The sequence below is a fragment of the Kickxella alabastrina genome (assembly GCF_025024165.1).
Source record: "Kickxella alabastrina strain RSA 675 chromosome Unknown BX661scaffold_77, whole genome shotgun sequence".
NCBI lineage: Eukaryota > Fungi > Kickxellomycota > Kickxellomycetes > Kickxellales > Kickxellaceae > Kickxella > Kickxella alabastrina.
The window spans coordinates 8244-22705 of record NW_026251548.1 but is presented as its reverse complement, the minus strand read 5'-3'; the positions used below and the strand labels follow the sequence as shown (position 1 = coordinate 22705).

The 14462-nt window shown below is 52.6% G+C and overlaps 1 protein-coding gene across 1 annotated transcript; it reads left to right on the top strand.

Annotated features, from left to right (window-relative positions):
* Positions 1–9937: 9937 nt before the first annotated feature.
* BX661DRAFT_208271 (uncharacterized protein) lies at positions 9938–10914 on the top strand. Its single transcript, XM_051538675.1, has one exon. It carries the CDS (start codon positions 10085–10087, stop codon positions 10499–10501), a length of 417 nt encoding a protein of 138 aa, XP_051388494.1. The 5' UTR covers positions 9938–10084; the 3' UTR covers positions 10502–10914.
* Positions 10915–14462: the final 3548 nt, after the last annotated feature.

Below are 14462 nucleotides of genomic sequence, written 5' to 3'. Positions count from 1 at the left end.
GGCGGTTTCGCGTCCGGATATTACTGCTGAGGATAATGGTGAATCCGCCCCTTCTGCTGTTGCTGCTGCTGCTGCTGCTGCCGCTGCCGCTGCCGCCGCTGCCTCTGCTATGCGTTGTTGGCGCTCGTGTGGAAGAAGGGGGCGGGCGTGGATAGGGTTATAGACGCCCGGCTGGATGGGGTCGTTGGCCATATGCTGCACGCCACGGGAAATTATCGGCGGCCGAGTCATATGCAACGGAACAAGCCGATTAGACCCCAACAGAACTTCTACTCTTTAAAAAAACAAAAAAGTATTAGTATTAATATCATTACAATTAATTTTTGCTTTTGAAAAAAAAAATTACAATGCTTTTTTTTTTTTTTTTTGAGTTTTGCTTACGTTGTTGTGGTCGGCCCTGTACATTACTGCCATTACTACGGTTATTTCTGTTACCACTCCGTCCCGGCATGAGCATCTGTCGTAAGGTGGTTATGCGCTCGATACGGCCATGGCTGCGCTCACTTGGCGGGCGGATAGGAGGCAGGATGTATCCCTGAGGGAGTGGTGGGACGCCAGCCGGCATACGCCCTTGGGCCCGAATGCCCTCTGCTGCTGCTTCTTCGTCACTGGATATCACTACGGAACCGGCGTACTCATTGTGTGTGTTGTTTGGGTGTGTGGTTAAAGGCGAATGCGCAGAATTTAATGGTGGTGGAGAGGTCGGTGAGTCTGTCAGGTCGACAACAGCGTCCATTTGAATAGAGAGAGAAAATAAAGAAAAATAAATGTGAGAATGCGAATGAGAAAAGAAAGAAAGAGAGAAGAGAATAAATACAAATAGAAATTCAGTAAAATGCAACAACGGAGGGAAAATTAAAATATATATTATATATATTATTTTTTTTTGCATAAATTAGCTGAGCGTTAGGCTTTTTTTTATTTTAAATGGTGCCTCTTTTTGATCAAGTTTTCCATAGCCTGGCTAAAATTGATATATTCGGAGGATTGAGAATCAAGAAAATTCTTTTTTTTTTTTTTGGATATTGTATTGTTTTATTTTTACACAGTAATTTTTATTTTTCAATGGCGTAGCACCTGCGACGACATCTGTGTCAGACCGTCAGCGCCAACATTCGACGGGCGCATCGGAATGGTGCTCTCAGCGATACCATACACGTTGATAATCTCCGTCCAAGTATTCTGATCCAGGCTGAAAATGAGCTGCTTCCTAGTCAACCCCATCTCATAATCAGCATGCTGCGGCGGCTCACAAGCCTCGATCATCGGCTGGCCCGTCTGATCATCAATATAAGCCTTGCCATCGCGAATAAGAAAAGAGACGTAAAAGATGTTCTCGACAGACTGCGAGAATGAATGTGGGTTGATGACGAACTGGAACAGGTTGATGGGGCCGACCTTGGTGAGTAAGCGGTGGACTTTTTGCACCAACTTTGTGGTCTGATTCTCCTGCTTCTTAACGTCACTCTCGCCCATTGTGTCAATCTGGGCTTCGTGCACTGGGCCTTCCCTCTGAGTGTTCTTTTTCCGGGACACCTCTATTCTCTTGCGCACCTTCTTCTCGGTCATCAGCGGGCCGTAAAGGCACGAAAAGCGCGGCGGCATCCGGCCAAACCGCATCGCCAGTGTTCCAACTCTAGCCCAATCTCCAGGCTGCTCCTCAGAATCTCCGGCTCCGGCTCCGGCTCCACTGGGGTACAAGACCATGCGCACTTGGTCGATGAATTCCAAAGGGTCAAAGGCTGCCGAGTCGATGCGCAGCTGGTGAGCGCGCTGGGCGCTGATGTCTGCGGAAAGAATCAGAAAGCGCGAGTCTAGGATACCCTCGGCGGTGGATTTGACGCCGTCGAAGAGCTGGTTGGCCCGCGCTAGGTCCTCGAGGAGCAGGGTGCCGTCGCCTGCAAGGTACTCCTTTTGCCGCGTCGTCGCGTCCGAGAGAAGGCTGCGGTATTGGTGGCGGGTCTCGCGCCGTTGGGCGAGAGCCTGGCCGTTGTCCGCTGTGGTGAGGTCGCTGTGGTCGAGAATGATGCTTGACATTTTTATAATAATTTAAAATTTAAAGGTGATTACAACTGTACAAGATAAAAAGTAATAAATAAATAGGGGAACAAGGTGAACAAAAATGGTTTTCATTTTTCATTATTTGTTTTGGCCCAAAAAATTGTATTATTAATTTCTTCCTTTTGTCCCTCATTTACCATTCAAATTTAACACTAAATTCCTCGAAAACCCCAACACAATTTTATTAAACAGAATGACGCAGCCCTTGTCTAGTTCAAGCTCAATTGCAGGCTCACCGAGCCCACTGCTGGCACAAACACCAGGCACCAATGTATCACACCGGCACCTGCAGACGCGGGCAAACAACAGCGGCAGCGGCGGCGGCGGCAGCGGCGGCGGCGGCATTGGCGGCAGTCAGACAGCTGCGGCGAGCCACGGATCACGCACAATGGTCATTGATCCAAGCCACACAGTACCGGGACTAGGGCCGGATCGATCCGCCGGAGTACTTCATCTACGCGGATCCCCCGAAGAACACACAGCAGAAACAACAATAGCAGCAGCAGTGGGTTCGCCTCGGGTGCAATGGTCCGATGATACAGTGGATAACGAGGGGCTGGGAAAGAAGAAAAGCAAAGTGTGCTGTATTTTCCGCAAGGAGCGGCAGTTTGGCGAGTCTGATTCGGACGAGAGCTGTTGCTCGTCCGACGATAGCGATGCGCCCAATGAGTACGAGCGCATGCCGCGGCACCGGAAGAAGCACCACCAGAAGCACTAGCAATGGAGAGGCTGCGGAGTCACGAGAGGAAAGCAAAGGACATTGATGAATTGGGGGGGGGAGGTTGGCTGTTGCACAAGGAAGGAAGAAAAGCAATTTTCTTTGGCACCTCTTACCACTGGGAGAGGGGGGAGGGGGAGGCAGTGTTGTTGTTGGACTGGGCGCCGTGCATTATTCGTTATTTGACTGTGGGTGGTGTGTTGATGCGCACATTTGGTGTGTTGATGAGAGCGCCTTTGGTGTGCTTCCTGTTTCTTTTTTTCCATTTTTTTCCATTTTTTTCTTGCCTCAGCTTTGGCTCTTGACTTTTTTTTATAACACAATACAATGAGGGAATTGAAAGAATCGAAAAGGTACTTGCTTGCATTGATGCTGGTCTTGATCGACGGACAATGGCGATGGTGGCGGCGGTGGCGGCAATGGTGGCAGAGGCGGGTGGGGGACGGCAGGCAGACGCAGCACAAAGAGGCAGACGCGGCACAAAGAGGCAGCCGCGGCACAAAGAGGCAGCCGCGGCACAGAGAGACAGCCGTGGCACAGAGAGGCAGACGCGGCTTCTTCTGCCAGAATCAGAATAAAAGAAAAGCACAAAAGCTCCGGCCGGGCCAGCAGGCAAAAAAGAAAGCACTTTAAACTTGCTGCTCAGTCTTTTCGCCTCAAACTCACTAACATCACCATGCATGCGCCGCTCTCTACGCGTAGGGTCGGCGACTTCAGCCGCGTTCTTTTCCCCAGCGACAGCGCAGCAGTGGACCTTGCGCAGCTCTCCGCGCTGTGCTTCGGCGGCATCCCCGACGGCGTGCGCGGGCTGCGGTCAATCTGCTGGCGGCTGCTGGCGGGCAGCCTGCCGGCGGACCGGCGCCGCTGGGCCTCGGCCGCCGCGGCCGGGCGGCTCGCGTACTCCGGCCTTGTGCACAGCTTATGGGAAGCGCGGGCGGACACTGGCGCTGAGGTCGCGCAGGTGCGCGCCGACGCTGAGATCGCGCAGGTGCGCGCCGACGTTGCGCGCACGCAGCCGGACATTGCGCTCTTCCGGCAGCGCGTCCAGCAGGCACAGGCGCCCGGCCGCCACGCGTGCGCGCTCGCGCAGCGCATCCACCAGGCGCTGGGCGGCGGCGCCGCGCCGGCGGCTCTTGCCGGCGCCGACGCGTGGACGCACGCCGACGCGATGGCACGCGTCCTGGTGGTGTACGCGCGCTTCAACCGCGGCAGCGGCTACGCGCAGGGGATGAACGACGTGCTGGCGCCGCTGTACTACGCGTGCGCGGCAGACGCCGGCGGCGACGCCGAGGCGGCGGCATTCCACCTGCTGGTGCGCGTGCTGCGCGGCGCCCACCTCGACTTGTTCGTCGCCGCCATGGACGACGACGGCGCCGGGCTGCGCGGTGCGCTGCGCCGCTGGTGGGCGTGCGTGCAGGCGGCCGACGCGGCGCTGTGGGCGCGGCTGCGGCGCTGCGGCGTGCGGCCGGAGCACTTTGCGCTGCGGTGGCTGCTGGTCTGCGGCGCGCGCGAGTTTGCGCTGCCCGACGTGCTCGCGCTGTGGGACGCGCTTCTGGCCAACGCCGCGCGCATAGCCGCCGCCGGGCCGGCCGCCGCCGGGCCAGCCGGTGCCCTGGCTGCCGCCGCCGAGGCGCCCGCCGCGGTGATTGGCCGCGCGCCGGGCGCCGTGCACGTGCACGCGCGCTTTGGCGCGTCGGGCGACGGCGGCGAGTGGGCGCAGCTGGGCTTTCTGGGCGACTTCTTCGCGGCTGTGCTGGTGGCGCTGCGGCCGCGGCTGCTCCGCGCGTCGTTCGACGAGGCGCTGGAGCTGCTGCAGAACCTGCGCGCAAGCGCCGTGCCGGAGCTGCAGGACATGCGCGCGCTGGTCGCCCAGGCCGTGCGGCTGCGGCGCCGCCGGTGCGCGGCACGTGCCGAGGCCGCCTGCCGCGCCGTCGCCGGGCCGGCATGCGCGCTGCCGCTGCAGCAGCTGTCGTGCGCCGCCGTGCTGCGCCGCCTGGCGCCGGCGCTGTTTGCGCCCGACGTGCTGTGCGCCGTGCCCGAGCCGCGCGGTGTGCTGGCCGTGTACCGCTGCGCCGCGGGCGAGCGGCCGCTGCTGCTGGGCAGGTGCGGTGCAGAGGGCGACGAGCGCCCATTGGCACGTGACTTGTCGGAAAAGCCGGCCTCTGCGAGTGCCGGCGGTGCCGCGCCCCGCCCGTGGTGGATGGACGCCGTGCTGCTGCCGCCGCCGGCGTCCCCGCTTGGCAGCCGTGGCCGTGGCCGGCGGCGCGTCGAGCTGGTCGACCACGACAGCGACTGACCTGTATTTTCCCTTTATGCCTCTTTGTCTTTACAATTCACCTAATTAATTTTTGTTTTTTTCCTCTTTTTCAAAAATGCAATGAAGCCGCAATGCAATAGCCCGCAATGCAATAGCCCGCAATGCAATAGCCCGCAATGCAATAGCCCGCAATGCAATAGCCCGCAATGCAACAGGCCGCAATGCAATTCCACTAGCCCCCTACTAGCCACGCTGCCGTTCGACATTCTCTGCAACATCTTCGTTTACGCGCAGTGGCCAACGCTCGCGCTAGTGTCGCGCAGCTTCTACCAGGCGTCGCGGTCGATGGGCGTGCGCGCGCGCTTCTACCTTGTTGAGTTTGGCCGCGACCGCGTGCTGGACGGGCTGCTGGGCCTGGCGGCGCGCCGGCCGCGGGCGCTGCGCCAGGATGTTGTTCTGCTGCTGCTGGCGCTGGGCGCCGACCCGCGCGCCGACGACCAGTGGATTCTGCGCCATGCCTGTGCCCACGCGTGGGCGCCGGTGGTGGCCAAGCTGGCCGCCATGCGCCACAGAACGCGCAGCGCCGCAGAGGCCAGAAGCAACTCTGGAAACCCTGGCCGGGCGCTGGACGCCTGGCGTGGCGGCGGCAGTGCTGCGCCGGGCGCTGCTCCGCTAGGCGCGCTGCTGGTGGACGTCGGCCAGGACAACGGCGCGGCGCTGCGCATTGCCGCAGCTAGCGGCCACGCCGACATTGTGCGGCTGCTGGTGTCCAGCGGCGCCGACGTGCACGTGCAGGACGACGAGCCGCTAGCGCGCGCCGCCTCCGCCGGCCACGCGGCAGCTGTCCAGGCGCTGCTGGACTGCAACGCCGACGCCGCCGCCGACGAGTCTCGCGCGCTGCGGCTGGCCGTTCTGGCCGGCGACAAGAACCTTGTGTGCGTGCGGCTGCTGCTGGACGCCGGTGCGCAGCCGCGCGCCATGGGCAACAGCGCGCTGCTGTCTGCCGCCTACCACGGCGACGGGCTGCGCCAGCCGGCGCAGTCGGCCCAGCGGTACCGGTCGCGCGCCTCGGCGCCGGCCCCGGCGTCACCACCGGCTGCAGCAACCAGCCATGTTGCGCTCGTGCGGCTGCTGCTGGCGCGCGGCGCCGACCCTGATGCGCGCGGCGGCCGGCCATTGGTCTTTGCCAGCTCGCGCGGGTCGCCGCTGACGGTGGCTGCGCTGGCCGGCGCCGGCGCCGACGTGCACGTGCAGGATGATGAGCCGGTGCGTGCGGCGGCGGAGCGCGGCCATGCCGAAGTACTCCGCTTGCTGTTGCTGCGCTTCGGTGCACATGCCAGTGCCCTGGAAGAGAGCGCCCTGCAGGGTGCTGCGCGCGGCGGCCATTTGCCCTGTGTGCGCCTGCTTCTGGAAGCTGGCGCCAATGCGGCGGCTGAGGGCGGCCGCCGCGCACTGGTGGCTGCAGCGAGGGCCGGGTGGGTCGATGTTGTCGCGGAGCTTGTGGCTGCGGGCGCTGACCCGGCTGACCCTGAGTTTGTTGCCTGTGCAGCCAGATCCGCTGCCCTGCGTCGCATGCTGGGAATGCCCCCGCCTAACTGTCTTTTGAACTCTGTGTGATTTTTCTTTTTTCTAATAGAAAGCGCTTGGAATATTAAAATATATGTGTATGTGTGTACATATATATATATATTTGCGAAACCTTTTTTTAAAAAATGTTACTGTTCCCTTTTTCCCTCCTTCTTGTTACTGCTAAAGTATTGCTGATCTTTTTGCAGAATGTTTCAGGAAAATAAGACTCCGCTTCGAAGAATGGAGGATGGAAAAAAATGTACTTTACAAACACAATATTATACTCAAGCCCGCGTCAGCGCCAACGCCAACACCAGCGCCAACGCCAACACCAGCGCCAACGCCAGCACCAACACCAACACCAACGTCAACGTCAACACCAACACCAACATTCCCTTGTCCATTGTTCATAACTTATTTACTCCTTATGCCTTGCGCCTTGCGCCTTGTTTTTGCGTTTTCTTGCTCCTTTCTTATCCTCTTTTTTCTCTTTTCTCATTATTGACTTTTTTTGGATACTACTTATCTCTCTAATACTTTATTTTGAATATTAACCATGATATCGTCAACCGACGCCAGTATTCAACCAAACAACAGCGACGACCACCACCAAGATCGCTACGTTGATCACTGGCTGCCTGAAATCAACTCGCCTAGTCTTTCGATAACCATGCTCTCGCTCGCCCAGGACAAGAAGGATAACTCAGAGGCTGTCAATTCTGCCAATTCTGCCTATGAGCTTGTTGCCAAGGAATGGAAGCCAACCATACCAGCCTTTGCTCCCACTCCCGCTTCCATTTTAGCTGTAATTGGTGAGAAAGACGAGGAACAGATGGACTTCTCTTACCTGGACACCATCAAGTCCACAGGCTACGCAGACCCAAATGGTCCGGACACCAACCTATCCCTGTCGATCCTTCCCGCCACTCAGCATCCTCCGCAGCAGCATGGGGAGGTTACTACGAAGGAAATGCTGGACCATCTGGGGTTTGATTTCGACTTTGCCACGGATCCTGAAATAGGTGACATAAACAACGCCTCACTGTTCTCAATCTACGACAAGATCGTCAACCTCACAAGTGACTGTCTACTGCCAGCACCTACTTCGCCCGAAGCACCCACTCAAATGCAACAACAGCATCAGCAGCGGCAGCGGCAGCAGTGGCAGAAGGAAGTGGAGGATTATCAGCAGGTTGGAGTGGGAAAGTCGGCGTCCCTGGGAATGCGGGTTAGACAGAGAAGGTCAAGCATTACTAGTCTTTTGACGAAAAGACCGATTCGATCCAACAATGTTGGCGATGCAATTTTGGCGAATCCAACTGTGACTGTGTCCAAGGGTGAGCAAGTCATTCAGGTGGACAATGAGGTTCCGGCTGCTGAGCCTGCTATGTCTGCTACACCTGCTGCACATGCTGTGTCTTCTGCGTCTGCTGTGTCTGCTCTGTCTGTTGCTGAGGCGCAGGCCGATGCAAAGCTGGACGAGGGCAAGTCTGAAGAACATACTGCTGCTTCTGCTTCTTCTTCTGCTGGTACCCAGTCTTTTTCGGATAAACCCGCGGCTGATCTGACTGTTTTCTTTGGTCCTGAGCAGAAAGGAGGGGAAAAGAAGGGGCAAGCAGAGGAGGAAAATAACCATGTATCCGAGGCTAAGCAAAAGCCACAGCAGACTGTCGAGAACACCAGGCCCTCCACTGCTACTCCGGTTATGACCACAGTCGCCATAGCTATTTCTGCCACCACAGCTTTTTCCTCTGTTAGGGCTCCCGTAGTTACCAGCGCCGAGACCGAAACCTCTGACATCAGCGCAAGTGCAAGTGCAAGTACTAGTGCAATTGCAAGTGCTAGTGAAATTGCCAGCAGGGAAGTCGGCAGTAACACCAGCAGCAACGACAACCACAGCGATAACATTTTCTATGACAACCCTGCCGCCACCATTATCCCGGGCAACAACAACCAGCAGCAGCAGCAGCAGCAGCAGCACCAGTCTTCGAGCACCCAGTCCGTGACAAACGTTACTCGGCGCCCAAACCCAGTGTCTCGTAACTTGGATCGCCGCTCGTCAAGGATTCTCGATGGAATTTCACGCAAAGTCCAGCATGTTCGCCAGACCACCTCTATGGTCTTCAGGCGCTCAGCCACCTCACATGTACCGGTTATTCCGCATACTTTTTTTGATAACACCCGCGGATTAGCCGCTGCCAACACCACCAATGCAGAGGACAATCAGGTTGGAATTAATGTGGACGCGCATGATGTGCCCAAACCCGAGGACAGCAGCATGGTAAATGCAGAGGCTGGAGCTAGGGCCGGAGCTGGGGAGGCGGAGGAGTATGTACATGTTGGGACATCGGATGAGGCCGATTTTGAAAAACCCTTGGTTGGTGCTACGACGGAGATAAAGCTGCCAACGGGTGGCCGGATTACAAGAACGCTTATGTTGGCAAAGAGGAGCACCAATGTGGCTGTTAGGAACAGCGTAACTCGTGTAAAGAGCATATTTGTTTTGAAGAGATCTGTCGCTGCTTAATTATGACGCCGGAAATGTTTTCAACAATTTTTTTTTATTTATTTCTCATTTTTCTTTTCTTTCAATTATAATATTTTAACATTAACAATATTAACATTTTTCTTTCAAAGAAGTACATTTCATGTCGTTGACTGTAGTCAATCTTTCTTTTATATATGCCTGTGAGAAATGTTCTAATATGTATTCTAATATATTTTTTGTCGAGATATAGAACACAAACTACACTGTAACAAATCCCCAACCTGCGGGATTATTTTCAAGCCTGTGTTTACCCACTAATCTTTACATTTTATTAAAAGGTAAGTGCATTAACACCTTTCGCCAGAGGTAGAACAAAGGCAGCACACATGCAGTCTCGATATAAGCATTCTTTAATTTGAAGTCATACATGTATGCGTTCTTTTTCACATAGTATCGCCCATCTATTCCGTTTCATTTACCGCCAGTCCATATCATATTTTCCACGAGTATACTGGATGATCGGCAATGACAGCGCATGTACAGTTTGTTTGTTTTCCTACTTCATCCCGGATTGCCATTCCACAAGCATACGGATCTTACCTAAAAAAATTAGTGATATTGAAAGCTGCACAGCGACTAAGCCTCTTTTTGTTCATGTATTGCCGATGTCACTCCCCACGCCTACCCCCTTAAATATCATTTGTTTTGTTTTTGTTTTGTTTTTGCATTGTTTTTTTGCGCGGCACGAAAAAAAAAGCTGGACACGCTTGAAATTGTTTAAATGCACATAATCCGAACGAGTTCCTCGGAGTGGGACAGCTTCATGCCAAACTGACTTTCTATAAATTATTTTGACAATGACGCTCTCCCACCTGTCCATCTTTTCTTTTTTATTCCTCCCAATCAACCATTATATTTTGTTGCACTCTAAACAAATTACTTTAAATCAGCACATTGCAATTTTTCTTTTTCTTTCAATAGCCTTATTGCTATGTTTTCTGCTTTTGCGCCCTTTAGTCCTCGTCTCTGGACCTCGGCTAATGTCAACAATGCCATTTCCAAGGCGCTTTGCACCATTTCTACCAGCGGCAGGTCTGCTCAACACTCATCCACCACCCTAGTTACCACCGGCTTGACCAATGTTGACGGCACTCTAACTGTCTCCCATCTGCCCATCATCCCCGCTACCACCACCGAGTACACGTACATCCAACCCCAGAATAACATGTTCAGCTCGCCGCTGCTCGACAAGCTTTTTATCCAAGCTCAAATCGACGACATCGAGAGAGAGAACCAGCAGCTGCGCGCAGAGATTATTAAGATACAATCGGCTAACAAGCGTCTTGAGGGCGATATCCCAGAGTACCTCGCGGAAAACGCAGAGATTGTTCACGAAAATATACTCTAGACCAAGCTGCTCCAAAAGCTGCTGCCCGTGGTTGATGCACAGACCCGGGAGGTCGAGGAGCATGCCGAGATGTATAGGGAGCTGAAAACGGTGAATGAAAAGTTGCGCAAACAGGCCAAAATGATGGATTCCCGGGTTCAGTCGGTTCGTACTGAGATAAACGTTGCGTATAGGACCATCATAAACTTTGGCAGCCGAAAGAGCGAGGCTGGTAGGGGGTATGATAACTTGTACAAGATGTGCGAGCCATTCAAGTATTTTGCGGATTAGCCAGTGGACAACAAGGTGGCGGACAAGGTGGCGACTGTGTAGATTTTATTTCCTCTTCTTTTGAGGGTCTGGCTAGTCCGCCCAAAAAATAAAAGCTGGATGTCTATATTTCGCAGCGCCGCAGCTTGTAACCCAACTATCCTTTGAAATCTTCGATTTTCTTTTTAATTTTTCTTTTCTTTTTTGTTTACTATAAAAAATATATTTATTGAAAATTCAAACTGCGCTAATGTGCTCCAGGTACCCAATGGTTATCAGATGCTCAATATCCGACCGGTGCAGGTAATGCTGCGACCCAGCCTGCAAGTTGACCACACCATTCTCCGTCACAATTTCTCCGCAGTCCTTAACCACCCGCACCTCAATCAGCAAGTCCCTGGGCGGAAGCTCACCATTAGCCGTCCAATCCAGGGACTCATTGTGACAAAGCTGCCCCTCAACCGCATCCCTATACGCCGAATTCAGCCTGGCGTACTCCCGCGCATAATTCAGCTCTTCAGGCGCCAGCCTTACCGACAATGCAGAAGGTGCCAAGGATGGAGCCAAGTGTAGCGCCCACAATAGTGACCTTACAAACTCTACCCGCCGGCGATGGTACGCCAACAGGCATCTCTTGTTGCGATTCAGCGTCAGCAAATATAGCGCCGCCTGTGCATTCGTGTTCTCCACAAACTCATTCCCACCAGTCATCCGGCCACCCATGCTGCTGCCATCGATGAGGTTGCCATCCGTGTCCTGTGTTTGTAGGTTGCTTCGCATGTATGTTTGTGAGGTCGCCAGGTTGCTCCCTCCTGATGCTGCTGCTGCGGATGACGTTTGATTATACGCTGTGGATGTGCCTTGTTGGCTGCTATTATTAGAGTTGTTTAGGCTGGCTATCATCTCTTCAATGCGTGTCCATAGGTAGCGCGTCTCTTGCGTTACCAGTCGCACTTGCTCCTCGTTGTATGTCGGAATGTGCTCGGCCGTTATGTCCTTGGCCTCCTTGACCAGCCTGAATGCCTCGTCGCCAAGCATTTCAAGCGAAATATAATTTTGTTGGTGATTGCAATGAGCTCGTTTAAATGGAAGAAAATGAGTGAAATAAAAATGCAAATGCAAATGAAAGTGAAAAAACGAAACAATTTTGTTTATTCGCTTGGTGAGAATTATCTGGTTTACGATTTTCGATAATTCGACCTGATCGATTTGACGTGATGCAAAAAAATCAATTTGAAAAATTAGTAGTCGTCATCACTGGCTTGATACATGTACTTGTAGCATTGTGTTGTGATGTGCCTACTAGCCAAATAATAGAGCAATTCCTTGTAGATAAGCGGTCAAAGAAAGCAAGTAAACGGGCAAATATGTGCACAAACAATTTTTTGTTTTATGTCTGGCACAGATAACATTGCATATAAACTGATTACAATACCTGGCTGTTGCATGCTCTCGATCTCAAGGACAATATCAACCAATCCAAAGCAAGCATGCCATATCAATGGGATAACAAAGTAATGGGTGTAGCTGCGTAGAGCCAAAATGCAATTGTTTTATTTTTAATAATACTTTTATGCATAGCTCCACTTTTGTACAATTGTGTTGGGCATTTTTGTTGGCATTTTGCGTTTTGCATTACAATCGCATACAAAACGCCGCTCGAGTTGGGGATTCTTACACAGCACGAGGCAAAATAAATGGCCGATAAAAATGGATGAAACAATGTTTATTTATATTTGCACGGTGATAAGCAATTTCCTCACCCAACACTTACAGAATGTGCGCACTTTTGTCATTTATCCGCCATTGTTTATTCATTCCAGGGGCCTCATCGTGTTTCTCAGGGCAACATTTATTGGGCATCTTTCCTTGCTCAAAAGTTTCTAAATATAAACAACCAGGGACAAGCGAGGCATATCATGGCGCACTCTGATAAAAATAACAAATTGCGTGTTAACAATGACATTTCACGCAATATTGGGGTATGCTTTCCTCCCAACACAAAAATGCATGCAGTTATTTTTGTAAAAAAAGCAATTGAAACATGGCCATAGCTTTGGTCATAACTTTGCCCGAGTGCATAGCACACCCGCAGCTAGATGCTCAAACTAATGGGCAATTCCGTGCTTCCCCTCCACTCCCCTGTCTTCTTTGTGTTTGGCTTTAAATCCCAATTATATTTTTGTATTTCCACCAATACCGACATACACTATTGTAATATTAAAATGTATTTGCTATGTTTACTCAGTAAATCCGCCTTTCATTTTGGAATGGTTAGCACTTTAGAATATAATATATAAATAACCCAAGCTTTCTCCTCTCCCCTATTTCCAATTACCTACCAATAGCTCCAAAACCTACACTAAAAGGAACATCACCACCACCAATAAAATTTACTTCATCATTGTTTTGTAAGCGCTTTATTTTTGGACTATTTTAAAAATGATCTTCAAAATCAACATTTACACCATTACTGCCGCGCTATCAGTATTGTATATGCCCTCAACCACACTCGCCAATCAAACTGACTGTGTGACTTCCTTCAATCCCAAGGCTGACTACTTCCCAGACAAGGTCCAAGTCAAGTACAATTCCGGGTTCAGTATTACTTACAAGGGCAACTCAAAGCATATCCGCAATAACATTTCAGACGAGACATACATTCTGTACCAATGCGGCACACCGATCCCCAACGATGCTCGGCCGACCCCGGCGAATAGCTCTCAGGTTGGCGGCTGGACCAAGTTTATGGCAGTCCCTGGGACTAAGGTAGTTTTGGACTCGGCCCCTGCCAGCGCCATCATCGAGTTGCTTGATGTTCAAAATTCAGTCGCTGCCTCATATGAGCATTTTGCGATCACTTCACCATGCATGCAAAAGGTCATTGGCGCTCTACCACGCGTGCAGCAAAACTTTGGTACGCCCAAGGCAAGAAGAAGAAGAAGCATAATCGACCGTGTTCCTCGTGTATTCTACGACCTGGCAATGGAGGAACTACAGTGGACGTTCACGACGTACGGAATGAGTGACCCACACTCGATCGCTGTCAACCCCGAGGATGCCAGCGATATGTTGGGCAAGGCCGAGTGGATCAAGTTTGTTGCTGCCTTTTACAACAAGGAAGCACGGGCCAATGAGATTTTTGACCAGATCGAGGCTCGCTACAACTCAGTTAAAAGGTCAGCTGCAAATGGAAGCAAGAGAACAATTGGCTTTGCTCGCTATAGCAAAGTCGCCAATGGCACTGTGGCTGGCTGGACCATTGACCAGCCGCAGCAGTGGATGGCCCAGGGCCTAGCTGATGCTGGCTTGAACGTTCATTCTGGTGACATGACAAGTTTTAAGAGCGTCGACGATTTCTACAAGGCCGTCTCTGGATGGGACATCCTCATTGATCTTAGCAGTGAGCCACTACCACACGGCGGCGCCGCAATTCCCGAGTGGAGCAACCTGGTCGAGGGCTACAAATTCAGCACCAACAACAAAGTTGCCAAGTCCCTGCCGTTTTTTGCCAGCAATTCTATCTACAGATCCGACTTGATCAGCAGCTACCAGAACGCAACTGACTTTAGCGAGCACTTGCAGGTTCAGCCCGATGATCTTCTCAGGGACTTTGTCAAACTTGCCACAGCTTCATTGGGCGCAAAAGACATCAAGTGGTTCCGCAATATTCCCGGAAAAGTGCCAGTTCATTGGGTTTCGCCTGCCGACT